Source organism: Caretta caretta, chromosome 3 (genome assembly GCF_965140235.1).
Source record: "Caretta caretta isolate rCarCar2 chromosome 3, rCarCar1.hap1, whole genome shotgun sequence".
Lineage (NCBI taxonomy): Eukaryota > Metazoa > Chordata > Testudines > Cheloniidae > Caretta > Caretta caretta.
This window is the reverse complement of record NC_134208.1, coordinates 91,916,124-91,930,870: the sequence shown is the minus strand read 5'-3', so window position 1 is coordinate 91,930,870 and position 14,747 is coordinate 91,916,124. Positions and strand designations below refer to the sequence as shown.

The 14,747-nt window shown below is 44.4% G+C and overlaps 1 protein-coding gene across 3 annotated transcripts in view; it reads left to right on the top strand.

Moving 5' to 3' along the window:
- The window catches only part of CEP85L (centrosomal protein 85L), a 274,922-nt gene that overhangs the window by 64,361 nt on the left and 195,814 nt on the right, over positions 1 to 14,747 (top strand). For 2 of the 3 annotated variants that reach the window (XM_048844693.2, XM_048844692.2), the window contains exon 1: positions 8,322 to 8,464. The exons of the other annotated variant lie outside the window; for it this stretch is intronic. In XM_048844693.2, coding sequence (XP_048700650.2) covers positions 8,401 to 8,464 — 64 coding nt within the window. In that variant the 5' untranslated portion in view covers positions 8,322 to 8,400. Of the gene's footprint in view, positions 1 to 8,321; positions 8,465 to 14,747 lie in introns of those variants that run through there. 3 annotated transcript variants of the gene reach the window in all.

The window sequence follows — 14,747 nt, the reverse complement described above, 5'->3', positions numbered from 1 at the left end:
CTCCGCTGGACTCTTTCCAATTTTCCCACATCCTTCTTGTAGTGTGGGGCCCAAAACTGGACACAGTACTCCAGATGAGGCCTCACCAGTGTCGAATAGAGGGGAATGATCACGTCCCTCGATCTGCTGGCAATGCCCCTACTTATACATCCCAAAATGCCATTGGCCTTCTTGGCAACAAGGGCACACTGTTGACTCATATGCAGCTTCTCGTCCACTGTAACCCCTAGGTCCTTTTCTGCCGAACTGCTGCCGAGCCATTCGGTCCCTAGTCTGTAGTGGTGCATTGGATTTTTTCCATCCTAAGTGCAGAACTCTGCACTTGTCCTTGTTGAACTTAATCAGATTTCTTTTGGCCCAATCCTCCAATTTGTCTAGGTCCCTCGGTGTCCTATCCCTACCCTCCAGCGTATTTACCTTTCCTCCTAGTTTAGTGTCATCTGCAAACTTGCTGAGGGTGCAGTCCACACCATCCTCCAGATAATTTATGAAGATACTGAACAAAACTGGCCCCAGGACTGAGCCTTGGGACACTCCACTTGATACCAGCTGCCAACTAGACATGGAGCCATTGATCACTACCCGTTGAGCCTGACAATCTAGCCAGCTTTCTATCCACCTTATAGTCCATTCATCCAGCCCATACTTCTTTAACTTGCTGGCAAGAATACTGTGGGGGATCGTGTCAAAAGCTTTGTTAAAGTCAAGGAACAACACATCCACTGCTTTCCCTTCATCCACAGAGCAAGTTATCTCTTCATAGAAGGCTATTAGATTAGTCAGGCATGATTTGCCCTTGGTGAATCCATGCTGACTGTTCCTGATCACTTTCCTCTCCTCTAAGTGCTTCAGAATTGATTCCTTGAGGACCTGCTCCATGATTTTTCCAGGGACTGAGGTGAGGCTGACTGGCCTGTAGTTCCCAGGATCCTCCTCCTTCCCTTTTTTAAAGATGGGCACTACATTAGCCTTTTTCCAGTCGTCCGGGACTTCCCCCGATCGCCATGAGTTTTTAAAGATAATGGCCAATGGCTCTGCAATCACATCCGCCAACTCCTTTAGCACTCTCGGATGCAACGCATCTGGCCCCATGGACTTGTGCACGTCCAGCTTTTCTAAATAGTCCCGAACCACTTCTTTCTCCACAGAGGGCTGGTCACCTCCTCCCCATGCTGTGCTGCCCAGTGCAGTAGTCTGGGAGCTGACCTTGTTCGTGAAGACAGAGGCAAAAAAAGCATTGAGTACGTTAGCTTTTTCCACATCCTCCGTCACTAGGTTGCCTCCCTCATTCAGTAAGGGGCCCACACTTTCCCTGACTTTCTTCTTGTTGCCAACATACCTGAAGAAACCCTTCTTGTTACTCTTAACATCTCTTGCTAGCTGCAACTCCAGGTGTGATTTGGCCTTCCTGATTTCACTCCTGCATGCCCGAGCAATATTTTTATACTCATCCCTGGTCATTTGTCCAATCTTCCACTTCTTGTTAGCTTCTTTTTTGTATTTAAGATCAGCAAGGATTTCACTGTTAAGCCAAGCCAGTCGCCTGCCATATTTACTATTCTTTCTACACATCGGGGTGGTTTGTTCCTGTAACCTCAATAAGGATTCTTTAAAATACAGCCAGCTCTCCTGGACTCCTTTCCCCCTCATGTTATTCTCCCAGGGGCTCTTGTCCATCAGCTCCTTGAGGGAGTCAAAGTCTGCTTTTCTGAAGTCCAGGGTCCGTATTCTGCTGCTTTCCTTTCTTCCTTGTGTCAGGATCCTGAGCTTGACCATCTCAGAGTCATTGCCTCCCAGGTTCCCATCCACTTTTGCTTCCCCTACTAATTCTTCCCAGTTTGGGAGCAGCAGGTCAAGAAGAGCTCTGCCCCTAGTTGGTTCCTCCAGTACTTGCACCAGGAAATTGTCCCCTACATTTTCCATAAACTTCCTGGATTGTCTGTGCACCGCTGTATTGCTCTCATAGAAAAACATAGAAAAGAAGTAACTGAGGAATAGAAAAGCAAATTGTCATTTTAATGTCAATCATTCCCAGTATAGACTTTTTGCAGAAATAGTGCTGTCTGTAGCTTTTGACAGAATAAAAAGGAGTTTCACGGCCTAGTACAATACTAGAAATTATCTGTATTCTGGTCAAACAATAGCTAGGTATTTAGCATTGGCTTGTTAAAGAAGATAATTCTATTAGATTTGGAAGCAAGTATGTAGAATTAATGCACAGCAGATGAAGGGTTTTACTAAAAGAAAAGTGCTGCTGTTACTTGTCAGATTGCAGTTTGACAGTTTAACATTCTATCTCTATTCAGGGGGAAAAAAAATCAAGTATGTGATGTGTGAATCCACTTACAAATCAGTTTAATACGATATTAGTGGAGTAACATCTCCTTAGCACCAGCACTTCACTGTTATTTTCTATGATTGTTTCTCTTGTTTTCTGCCACAAAGGAGGAGGCTTTTGGTCACAAAATCCTGGAGCAGGGGTAGGGAGGAGGTTTTCAGTTCCAGATCATAAGAAGTCAAGCCCATTCATTGTCTGTAGCAGTACATTCCACAACAATTATACTTGGGCTGGGCCTGCTTCCACCCCTGCATAAGTCAGTAATAAGGTTACATCTTTTCTTTCCCACTCATTACACATATTGTTTTATACTCCACTTGAGTTGGTGAATAAACTGCACTCAGGGCAACCCTGAGGTAGGCAAAATTTTAACTGAATTTAATGGGAGTTCAAGGCTGGAGCCCCTTTATAATACTGCTCTATATTTTATTCCTTAGAGGAACAAAAAATGTGAAGACAAAAGTTAAAATCTATAGATGGTCCCAAAACCCTAGATCTGAATTCTCTGATACTTTGGGACATGCAAAAATCCAGATGTGGATTTTAGGCTTTTAGAAACTGACAAAGTGCTGGTCATTAAACTGCTTTATGCTTTTTTTTAACATTTTATTTAGATTTTACATTTTAAGATAGAAATGTACAACTTTTCCCTACAGCACCATTGTCAAGCAAGCTGGGAAATGAAACAGGAATATTTTAGGAGAACTTGTGGCATCTGATGAAGTGAGCTGTAGTTCACGAAAGCTTATGCTCAAATTTTTTAGTCTCTAAGGTGCCACAAGTCTTCCTTTTCTTTTTGTGGATACAGACTAACACGGCTGCTATGCTGAAACCAGGAATATTTTAGTTGACCTAAATATAATATGGATTGGTATTTTACTTGAAGCAATAGTATGTTGTAATCAAGCAAACAAGTCTTCATGGTACATAAGCACATAAGAATGGCCATGTTGGGTCAGACCAAAGGTCCATCTAGCCCAGTATCCTGTCTTCTGACAGTGGCCAATGCCAGGTGCTTCAGAGGGAATGAACAGAACAGTTAATCATAAAGTGATCCATCCCCGGTTGCCCATTCCCAGCTTCTGGCAAACAGTAGCATTTTTTTAAATTGTCAAACTGCAATCTGACAATATTCTACCTTTGGTCCCAAGCACCCTCTGTGGGCCTATGTTCACTAGGAGAAATGGGTCTTCTTAATAGGTGTTAGCTAACTCATTTTAAAACCTTACTATAGACAGGGCAAGGGGTATTTTAACATATCAGCTGGTTGTTTTGTAACCAAGGAGGAGCATAAGGTCCCCACTATAACATGTATTGGCTGATCAAGACAACTTTCTCTGTCTACAGTAAGTTTTAAAATGTATTAACAAACATGTTTTTAAAAAGGCCACATTTATCCTTGCATGGACAGGCCCTGTGAGATGTGCAGAGGAGCAAATGAAAATAAACACCAGAGCCCACACAGCATATTCTCCTTCTAGCCCATGAGCTCTGCAGTTATGGCTATGTGGGATGATGGGGATGGGCCTGCTAAGAATGAGGGGAGTTGGGATGCAGCCATACTTAATGGCATAGTGTCCTGAAGACTCCAAACATTTCCAAGCTGAAATCCATGTGGGAGTTAATTCTGGCTTTAACCGCATTAACTAACTCAGCCTCCCCTCTGCAGGAGGTTCAATTAATTTAGCAGCATAGGTTTTCTATGAAGTTTTTGAGAACTTAAAAAAATTTATTTTGAGACCTTGTATTATGGTACAGAGTATCCAGGACTGCGTGTATGCAGCAAAGAGGAAAACAGACTTTATTAGGGAGTGAGTAATGGATTACGGAGCCAAATTTATGCACTGACTTTAATTTGGCTTAGTTTCTAGACTGATATTCTCAGATAAGTAGTAAAAGAGGCACTGGTAATTAAATTCAGGGACTATACATCAGAATCTTGTCAAAAGGATCCTAATGACTCAGGTGATAGCAGGTTAATGCTTAATTCCAAATATGTACAATTATACTGTTTCCCCCTCACACACCAAGAAAAAAAAAGTACAGATGCACCAACTTAGATACCTCAAAACATGGGGAAACACTTTGAGCCTAATACTCAAACTCCCACTGAAGTGAATGAAGTCAATCCAGTGGTGTGTCTTGTACCACCTTTACTGTTCCTTCTTACAGCTCCTTTTCTATGATCTGCTGAGGATTCTGAGAAGCTACTGTTAAAGGGAAGTAAATAACAGATTCACAAAAGCACCTTATACATATGTCATGATATGAAAGAACGGTCATCACACCTTTTCCCAGTCATATTTCCACCTGGTCAAAAAGTCTGTGGCTTTGTGCCTCTGCACTGTGTTGTAGGGTCAGAAACTCTCAAGCTTCACTCCAGTTTGGTATCTTTCTTCTCCTAGGGGAGATTTTTCTTCCACAGTCTTTACTTGATGTTAAAAAAAATAGCCTGTTTAAAATCCACATTGCCTTCTTCTAACTGAGTTAAGTACAAGTGCTGAACCAAAGTACAGAACATACAGATAAAAACATTAGTTGTTCTCTCAAAGGCAGTATGTAGAAAAGTTCTTTAAGAGCATTTGAATCAGTGCCACTGCATAATTTTGGGTCTTGTATGTATTAGAAAGCAGCTTGCTACTTATGCACCATCCTAACATTTAAGATTACCTATAATGCTCTTGTAACTGTCCTTTGACTTGAACACAGGAGTAAGGCTGGGGGAGGGGGGAGATTGGACATTCTCATGGTTTGATGGTAGGTCCAGGATTTAGCTTCCCTCATAGATCTGCCCAAACCCAAGTTTGTTGCCTTTCAAGGCTGCAAAGCTTATCAGTATTGTATCACTCAAAACTTTACTGAAGGGAGGTGATTTGAGTGTATTCAGGAGTTCTTTTTGAGTTAGACATCTGCCAATTTTAGTATTTGCACTTTAAATCATTTGGATAATGGCATAGAGAGTACACTTGTAAAGTTTGCATATGATACCATACTGGGAGGGATTGCAAGCACTTTGGAGGACAGGATGAGAATTCAAAATGATCTGGACAAACTGGAGAAATAGTCTGAAATAAAGAGGATGAAATTCAATAAGGATAAATGTGAAATATTCACTTAGGAAGGAATAATCAATTGCACAAATACAAAATGGAAATGACTTCCTAGGAAGGAGTACTGCGGAAAAGGATCTGGGGGTTATAGTGGATCACAAACAAAGTATGAGTCACCAATATAATACTCTTGCAAAAAAACCGAACATTATTCTGGGATATATTAACAAGAGTGTTGTAAGTAAGACATGAGAAGTAATTCTTCCAGTGGAGACAGTCCAAAGGAGAGCAACAAAAAATGATTAAAGGTCTACAAAATATGACCTATGAGGAAAGACTTAAAAATGGGTTTGTTTAGTCTGGAGAAGAGAAGACCGAGGGAGGACATAACAGTCTTTCAGCGCATAAAAGGCGCTTATAAAGAGGAGAGTGATAAATTGCTCTCCTTAACCATTGAGGACAGACAACAGGTAATGGGCTTAAATTGCAACATGAAAGATTTTAGGTTAGACATGAGGAAAAACTGCCTAACTATAAGGGTACTTAAGCACTGGAACAAAACTACCTAAGGAGATTGTGGAACCTCCCTCTCTGGAGGTTTTAGAGAACAGGTTAGACAAAGACCTGCCAGGGAGGGTCTAGATAATACTTAGACCTGCCTCAGTGCAATGGACTGAAGTAGGTGACCTAATGAGGTCCCTTTCAGTCCTACATTTCTGTGATTCTATGTTGTTTTTTAGCCAATGTACACTTGCCCAGAAGCCTCTAGCTAGAATGAATGCTTAGAATCTATTTTGTGATACGTACATTACAAACACCTAGACAGATAGATCAATGTGTTTTTGCTGAAGTCCAGTCTATAACCATTAGATTCCCCATAATGGGTTAAAATAAGAAAATAAAAGATAATTTGTGTTAATCAGCTTACCATTTAAAAAACAAACAATTCACTGGATCAGCAAGAAGTTACATAAGGATAGGGTTTGTTGCTTGCTTGAATGTCTCCAATGAATACATACTGTAGTGTTCGATCTGATCCTTTGTTTAGGCTACTATGCGTTTATACTGTGCTCATCACAGGGTACAGTGTCTGAATCCGTCACTTCCATTGGCTGGATTGTAGTGGTCTACTGTTGTGAGAATGAGTACAATAAAGCATGTACACTGGTTTTAGCAAAATATTTTTTCTCAACTACAATCTATGCATCCTTGTTTATTGATGTGTATTTCTGATGGAGGCCAGGTTAAATTTTTTTCCAGAGGTACATTTAAAGAAGGGCCAGCTGAGACACAGTTACTCTAACATCTCCTGCAAACCAATAACAATGGAATGAATATGCCAACCAGTTGTGAAGAATTCTGACGGGTTTGGGGGCAGGCAGAAGCTGTGTTCTGGGGATGTAGCTGTTTCCCCTTTTTTTTTTATTTCAGGGAGAGCTAATTCATGATTTGCATTTTTTTTTCTGCTGGATGGTCATAATTTGTGATTGTTAGGGTACTTAGCGATTTTTGTGAGGGCCTTTTTAGTGTTCTTAAAATAAATACAAATTAGTTGCAATTCTTATTGCTCTTCATCATTTTTTCTTCTGCTATTTGAAACAGAAAAGTAGATGGTAATCATGTATTATTATCATAAACTCTTCTAAGTGTTTAGGGGTTGGATTCAAGTGTATTGTGAATGTTGTAGCTTTCTTTCATTTTCATTTGGCAGCTGAAATGTCTTTCTAGTGCAAGCTTGGGAGTGAACCCAACGTAGGTTCTTGTCATCATAACAGAGATCCTTTTTCTGTACATTTATTGTTATTTATACACGATATTAGGTAGTAGGGAGGAGATGTAGGCTCCTCTGCTTTGTGCTGGGCAGTAGCTAGTCATGGTGGACTTTTTGGAGGGGTTACAGGTCTGCCTGTATTAGCTAGAGGTGGAAGGGGGCTCAAGGAGTGACTAAGGCAATGTCTGATACATTGGTGCACCCTCACACTGCAAATGAGTCATTAGCCTCTCCCACTATCATCCCAAATTTTTACTGCTACTCTCTCTATGCACCTGGCAAGGTTCTTCTTGGTAACTAGTTTGGGAAGTTACAGGAGGGAATCAGTTTTCAGATCCCTCTGTATTCAGATTTCACCCATGCGGCTGTCCTTTTAATTCTCCCTGATCCTGTATGAACTATGTGAGGAATATAGATAGGATCTTTGGGGCAGAAGGCAGTGGAAATGCTTGGGGAGTGGGAGGAAGGATTGGGAATATACAGTCCTGGATTCTCCCAGTTCTCTTTGTCCTGTAAGGTAAATTAAATTGAATAATTCTGAGGTCTTGTAAAAAACACACAGGCAACCGCTCCATGAAACGCAGCTGGGATTTTAAGGCTCCCAGGCTGTAGATATGAAATCCAGGAGTGGACACGGGGGAAGGCACAGAGAGGAGATACGGGATAGCTGAGTGGCTACAGCGGGTATCCTAGGCGGGGAAATCTAGAGGGGCAGATATGCATTGGCGGGGGCGGGGTACCAGCTGGGAGGGGCGGACACAGCCCCCCCCCCCAGTCGATGCGCGCAGGACTCCCCGCGGCCGCTGGGCTGCTCCGCCGGCGCCCCCTCCCCCTAGGCCGGGCTAGGCGGGCGGCTCAGCGCCCGAGACGCGGCAGCATCTGCTGGGCTCCCGCCCCTGGCCCCGCCCCGCTGCCGGCCGCGGAGGTGGAGGCGGCGGCGGCGGCGGCGGCGGCCCCGGCATAAAGCAAGTTTTGTCCCCGCTGCTCCAGCCGCTGCTGCGCCCCGCGAGGAGGCGGCGAGAGCCCGAGCGCCGCCCGCGCCATGGCCGCGGCTGCCCCCGGGCCGGAGCGGGGAGGCAGAGCGGCCAGAGCGGCCCGGTAACCGCCCGCCCGCCCAGCCGCAGCGCCTGGCGCCTTCGCCCCGCCTGCCCGGCCGCGTCCGCCCCCGCCCGCTGCTGGCCGGGCCCCGCGGCGCAAGGCGGGGAAGTTCGCGGTGCTGCTGGGCTCGGGGCCCCGGCGCCATGTGGGGCAGCGGGATCCTCCCTGAGCTCGGGGACGGCGGCGGCTTGCGCAGCTACAAAGCCGGTAAGGAGCCCGCCCGCCCGCCCCGCATCCCTGCCTCCCTCCCTCCCTCCCTCCGGCCGGGACCCTGCCTCGCCCTGCCCCGCTCCCTTCCTGGGCGGCCCCTGCCCAGCGGGCACGCCGCGCTGCCTGGTGACATCTGGGCACCGCGCTGGGTTTGCAGAGAGCGACCCATTTCCAAACCCCGCTTCTCTCCCCGCTCCTGGGTTTAAACAGATGGCCGGGAGATTGGTCTCCATGCCCCAAGTCTGGCTTTGGGGCAGCCCCGGGCCCACAACCAATCGGTTCTGTGTAGTGCTTCAAAAACAGTCGCAAAAGGATGGGGGTGGAGGGGAAAATAATAGTTTTGGGGAGGTGGCAGAAGGTCAGGGCAACTCATTTGTGGTGGTGCGTTTGCAGACAGGCTGCTCTGTGTAGAGGGGCATTTAAGGGAGCCATTTGAGCTGAGAAAATGCAATTAGCTCGGGCCTATATTTAGGGTTGATCATAATTACTTCTAAATCTGCGACTGAAAAAAAAACCCTTCCCCACCAGACACCTCACTTGTTTCTCTGCAAAGGGAGAGAGACAAGTTTGGGGTTAGAGGAAGAGTCCTCATTGCACGTCTGTGCTTCTTTTGCACATGGCAAGAAGAGATCTAGTTAATGAATCTTTAGTCACTGGGTATAATTGAGGCAGCACTGGTACAGTGACTGGAAACATAGTGATAGCTCTGGGTCAATTGTTGTTTTTTCAGTAGTGTAACTTTTCAGGATATATGGTATCTTGGCCAAATTCATCATTGGTGTAATTCAATTGAAAATGTTTTTAGAATGTGAAAGGATAAAAGGATGAGAATAAGGGAAGGCCAGTTTTCTTGAAATCAATGGATTTCCACCAGAGAAGAAGCTGGCTCATTGTGTTTAGATGCTTTGTATATCTCTGTTTGTAATTAAACAATGCACTATGTGATCCCCTTGATTCTTCTTGCGCTGATTGCTGAAATGACATTGTGTTATATCCAGTAAAGTACCCATCTTTTATTATTAATGTGGAACAGTTTGGTCACAGTGCTGGGAACTCACTGTATGTGGCTGTAGGGCACTTGAAAATACTATCATTCTTTTGCAACGTTAGTAGTTATTTTATATCTCCAATTAGCTGGATTTAGGGTTAGAAATATAAACTGCCCACAGTTGCAGGAGAACTAACTGTTATAGATTATACAGATGTAGTTTTCAAATACCCCTTTTTTGTATCATTTGCTATTTAGTTAGCTGGAACATAGAGGTGGTGACAAAACCTGATTTTTATCTAAATAATCTGCTTTTCCTTAATTCACCCTAGAGGATGGAGGACCTAAACGATAGACGTCATTGCCCATATGTGTGGTTCTTGTTTCAGATTTGGACTACGACCAACGTTTTAGTCAGGTTTTTTTTAACATTGTTTTGGACCTTTAATTTTAGTGTAACTTTTATAACTGTTTCTGGCCTGCATTTGAACTCTGAGTTTCTACAATTGGCAAGACTTTTTCAGATTGATTGATATTTAGAATTGAATTTTTAGAGATGATTTTGTAGTGTATCCATCTCATGAATAGGACAACTTATGGGAGCAAGGGCTTTCGGGATTGGGCCCTCTGTCTACTGGCAAATAAAATAAATGGTCTGACTGCAGAGCGCTTTAGACAGTTTTCTAGAAGGGGGAGCAATATCATGCAGTTCTTTTTCAAGCAAAGCTCTCATGATTTTGCTCCCTAGTCTAGACTAATACATCATTGTCAAAGTGTAGGGCTAAATTCTGCTTTCTTCTACACTGGTGTAAACTGGAAGTAATGTCATTGAAATCAGCCTACTGTGTTAGTTTTGAAACTGAGACGCATAGTTTCAATTTTGGAATTGCAACATGGTTGCAAAACATCTGTCTCTTTCATTAAATGGTATATAAATAGTTGGCATAATTAAATGGCAATATTGTTTGCTTTTGAGCTGACATGTTTTTGCTTGAAAATATAAGATATTTGAACCTCCACAAATAGTCCAATGTGTGCTCATGGTAATCTGAAAGAAGATGCTGCTGTTTCTATACTGGTAGCAAGAATTATTAATCTTTTAAAAGTATGTATAACATAATTTGCTAAGGCTTAGTTATTCTTTTGTCTAGTTATCTATTCTTTTGATAGGAAAAGTTGTCATATCCTACATAAAATCAAAGGAGAAAACTGCCTGAGGCCTAAATTTTTGGAAGGTCTAAGTGCCTGTGGATTCCTTTGGAACTGCAGGAACTTGGCAGCTTTGAGAAAGTGGCCATAATTATTTGAAATCTGGTGGTACAAACAACAGTACTTGGGCAGTATATAATATCAGTTGTTATGATCACTAAACTTAGAGCCAGATACGAAACCTTTTCATGTTAATGGGAGTCTTTCCATTCACTTCAGTGGGCTTTGGATCAGGCCCTTACTGGCTATGTGAACACTGCAGTCTAATCCCAGGATTCAAACTCAGGTTCAAACTTCACCCCCCTTCTGTCTATACACAAATCGTACTAAGCCAGGGCTCAGTCTCAGGAGTGACTGGGAGTGAAGGGTCTGAGCCTAAGTGAAGCTGGGACCCAGGGTTCAAACTCTATAGCTTTGCAATAGAGACTTGTGCTTTGGGAATCTGCCAAAAGTATTCCACTGTCTCACAGGCTGGATTTCATTGTCCTTTTCCCCGGGGACATCCCTTCTACATTAAATTGGTATATTTGGAGGACTAGCCGACTGTTCTTTTTTAGTCCTGAAAAGGGCGGTTTGAGGAAGTATAATCATTGCTATGTTCACTGGAAAGGAGGTGGGTATATTCTGCAGCTGAATATTGTACGCCAGTGTGGTCTCTCAGCAGTCGCACTAAACTCCTTGATACTCAAGGATCACTAATAGGATGCGCATAGTGTCAGTGATGCTCACATCAGCTCCAGTTGACTGGCTCCCGGTCCTGTCGCCCATCCAGCCTCCACAGATTAGAAGAGCTTCTCAGACATCTCGCTTTCTGAACCATGTCAATGCAAACATGAGGATCCCGCTGCACGATGACCTGCAGAACCTGCCAAAGACAAGATTAAAATCCCGCAACCCTCTGTGGAACCGTATCAAGACCCTTACACCCAACTTCAATGCTGAGGCTCAATGGAGAGTCACATGGAACATTTCAACTGCTCAAAACAAACCGCTCATTGATCCTGTTGAGGAACCACCGGATCTCGATTTATGTCAGAAAGACTGGTGCAGATTGAATTGCATAAGGACATCTCATGGGAGATGTGGACAAATTCTCTTTAAATGGAAATGAGGCAAACACCTGTATGCGGCTGTGGTCACCAGGCACAAATGATGGAGCACATCATATCTGAGTGTCCCCTTCGTTCTTTTGCTGGGGGCCTGAAGGACATTCACCAGTTCACTGCTGTGGCAATGTGCTGACTATCAAACTCAGATGTAAATTTGTAGTTGTTGCTACCTACCCAAGCCATACAAAAAAGGAATTTCCTTGTCCTCTGAACAATCAAGTTTTCCCACACTGCGCCACAAACCAAGGGCTGGAGCAGCCTTGTTTTGGGAGGGTGCTAGGAAATCTGGGATATGGGTGGTTGGACTCGGGGCTGCATAATGCAGTGTATCATAGAATCATAGAATCATAGAATATCAGGGTTGGAAGGGACCCCAGAAGGTCATCTAGTCCAACCCCCTGCTCAAAGCAGGACCAATTCCCAGTTAAATCATCCCAGCCAGGGCTTTGTCAAGCCTGACCTTAAAAACCTCTAAGGAAGGAGATTCTACCACCTCCCTAGGTAACGCATTCCAGTGTTTCACCACCCTCATAGTGAAAAAGTTTTTCCTAATATCCAATCTAAACCTCCCCCACTGCAGCTTGAGACCATTACTCCTCGTTCTGTCATCTGATACCATTGAGAACAGTCTAGAGCCATCCTCTTTGGAACCCCCTTTCAGGTAGTTGAAAACAGCTATCAAATCCCCCCTCATTCTTCTCTTCTGCAGGCTAAACAATCCCAGCTCCCTCAGCCTCTCCTCATAACTCATGTGTTCCAGACCCCTAATCATTTTTGTTGCCCTTCGCTGGACTCTCTCCAATTTATCCACATCCTTCTTGAAGTGTGGGGCCCAAAACTGGACACAGTACTCCAGATGAGGCCTCACCAATGTCGAATAGAGGGGAACGATCACGTCCCTCGATCTGCTCGCTATGCCCCTACTTATACATCCCAAAATGCCATTGGCCTTCTTGGCAACAAGGGCACACTGCTGACTCATATCCAGCTTCTCGTCCACTGTCACCCCTAGGTCCTTTTCCGCAGAACTGCTGCCTAGCCATTCGGTCCCTAGTCTGTAGCTGTGCATTGGGTTCTTCCGTCCTAAGTGCAGGACCCTGCACTTATCCTTATTGAACCTCATCAGATTTCTTTTGGCCCAATCCTCCAATTTGTCTAGGTCCTTCTGTATCCTATCCCTCCCCTCCAGCGTATCTGCCACTCCTCCCAGTTTAGTATCATCCGCAAATTTGCTGAGAGTGCAATCCACACCATCCTCCAGATCATTTATGAAGATATTGAACAAAACCGGCCCCAGGACCGACCCTTGGGGCACTCCACTTGATACCGGCTGCCAACTAGACATGGCCATTGATCACTACCCGTTGAGCCCGACAATCTAGCCAGCTTTCTACCCACCTTGTAGTGCATTCATCCAGCCCATACTTCCTTAACTTGCTGACAAGAATACTGTGGGAGACCGTGTCAAAAGCTTTGCTAAAGTCAAGAAACAATACATCCACTGCTTTCCCTTCATCCACAGAACCAGTAATCTCATCATAGAAGGCGATTAGATTAGTCAGGCATGACCTTCCCTTGGTGAATCCATGCTGACTGTTCCTGATCACTTTCCTCTCATGCAAGTGCTTCAGGATTGATTCTTTGAGGACCTGCTCCATGATTTTTCCAGGGACTGAAGTGAGGCTGACTGGCCTGTAGTTCCCAGGATCCTCCTTCTTCCCTTTTTTAAAGATTGGCACTACATTAGCCTTTTTCCAGTCATCCGGGACTTCCCCGGTTCGCCACGAGTTTTCAAAGATAATGGCCAATGGCTCTGCAATCACAGCCGCCAGTTCCTTCAGCACTCTCGGATGCAACTCGTCCGGCCCCATGGACTTGTGCACATCCAGCTTTTCTAAAAAGTCCCTAACCACCTCTATCTCCACAGAGGGCTGGCCATCTCTTCCCCATTTTGTGATGCCCAGCGTAGCAGTCTGGGAGCTGACCTTGTTAGTGAAAACAGAGGCAAAAAAAGCATTGAGTACATTAGCTTTTTCCACATCCTCTGTCACTAGTTTGCCCCCCTCATTCAGTAAGGGGCCCACACATTCCTTGGCTTTCTTCTTGTTGCCAACATACCTGAAGAAACCCTTCTTGTTACTCTTGACATCTCTGGCTAGCTGCAGCTCCAGGTGCGATTTGGCCCTCCTGATAACATTCCTACATGCCCTAGCAATATTTTTATACTCTTCCCTGGTCATATGTCCAACCTTCCACTTCTTGTAAGCTTCTTTTTTATGTTTAAGATCCGCTAAGATTTCACCATTAAGCCAAGCTGGTCGCCTGCCATATTTACTATTCTTTCGACTCATCGGGATGGTTTGTCCCTGTAACCTCAACAGGGATTCCTTGAAATACAGCCAGCTCTCCTGGACTCCTTTCCCTTTCAAGTTAGTCCCCCAGGGGATCCTGGCCATCCGTTCCCTGAGGGAGTCGAAGTCTGCTTTCCTGAAGTCCAGGGTCCGTATCGTGCTGCTTACCTTTCTTCCCTGTGTCAGGACCCTGGTTGGGGACCCAGGTTGGGGACCCAGAATTCAACAACTCCTAACCTGGGGTTACAAATGAGTCTAAAATGTTCAAGCCCTAGGTTAGCAAACCCAGGGTCTGCTAACTTGAGTTCTGCTCATCCTGATCTTACGTTGCGTTGTAAACATACCCACTGTGTCTGCACTGGGAAGTCATTTGGTTTATGCTAAACTTAAACTGTATGTTCTTTTTCTGTGTTTGTTTGAATCAACCATCAGGTGTCCCTTAGTCCATGAATGGATGAAGGGTTTACTCATGTTCTGATAATCTTTATCTCAGCAGTGTCTGCAATATTCTATAAATTACTTCACTGTCTGATTTCCATCCTCCTTTTCCACCCCTCCCCCTCAGTAGTGTTGTTCTTTTGGAATAAACTGAGTTGAATAAAAAGGGACTTTGCATTTCATAT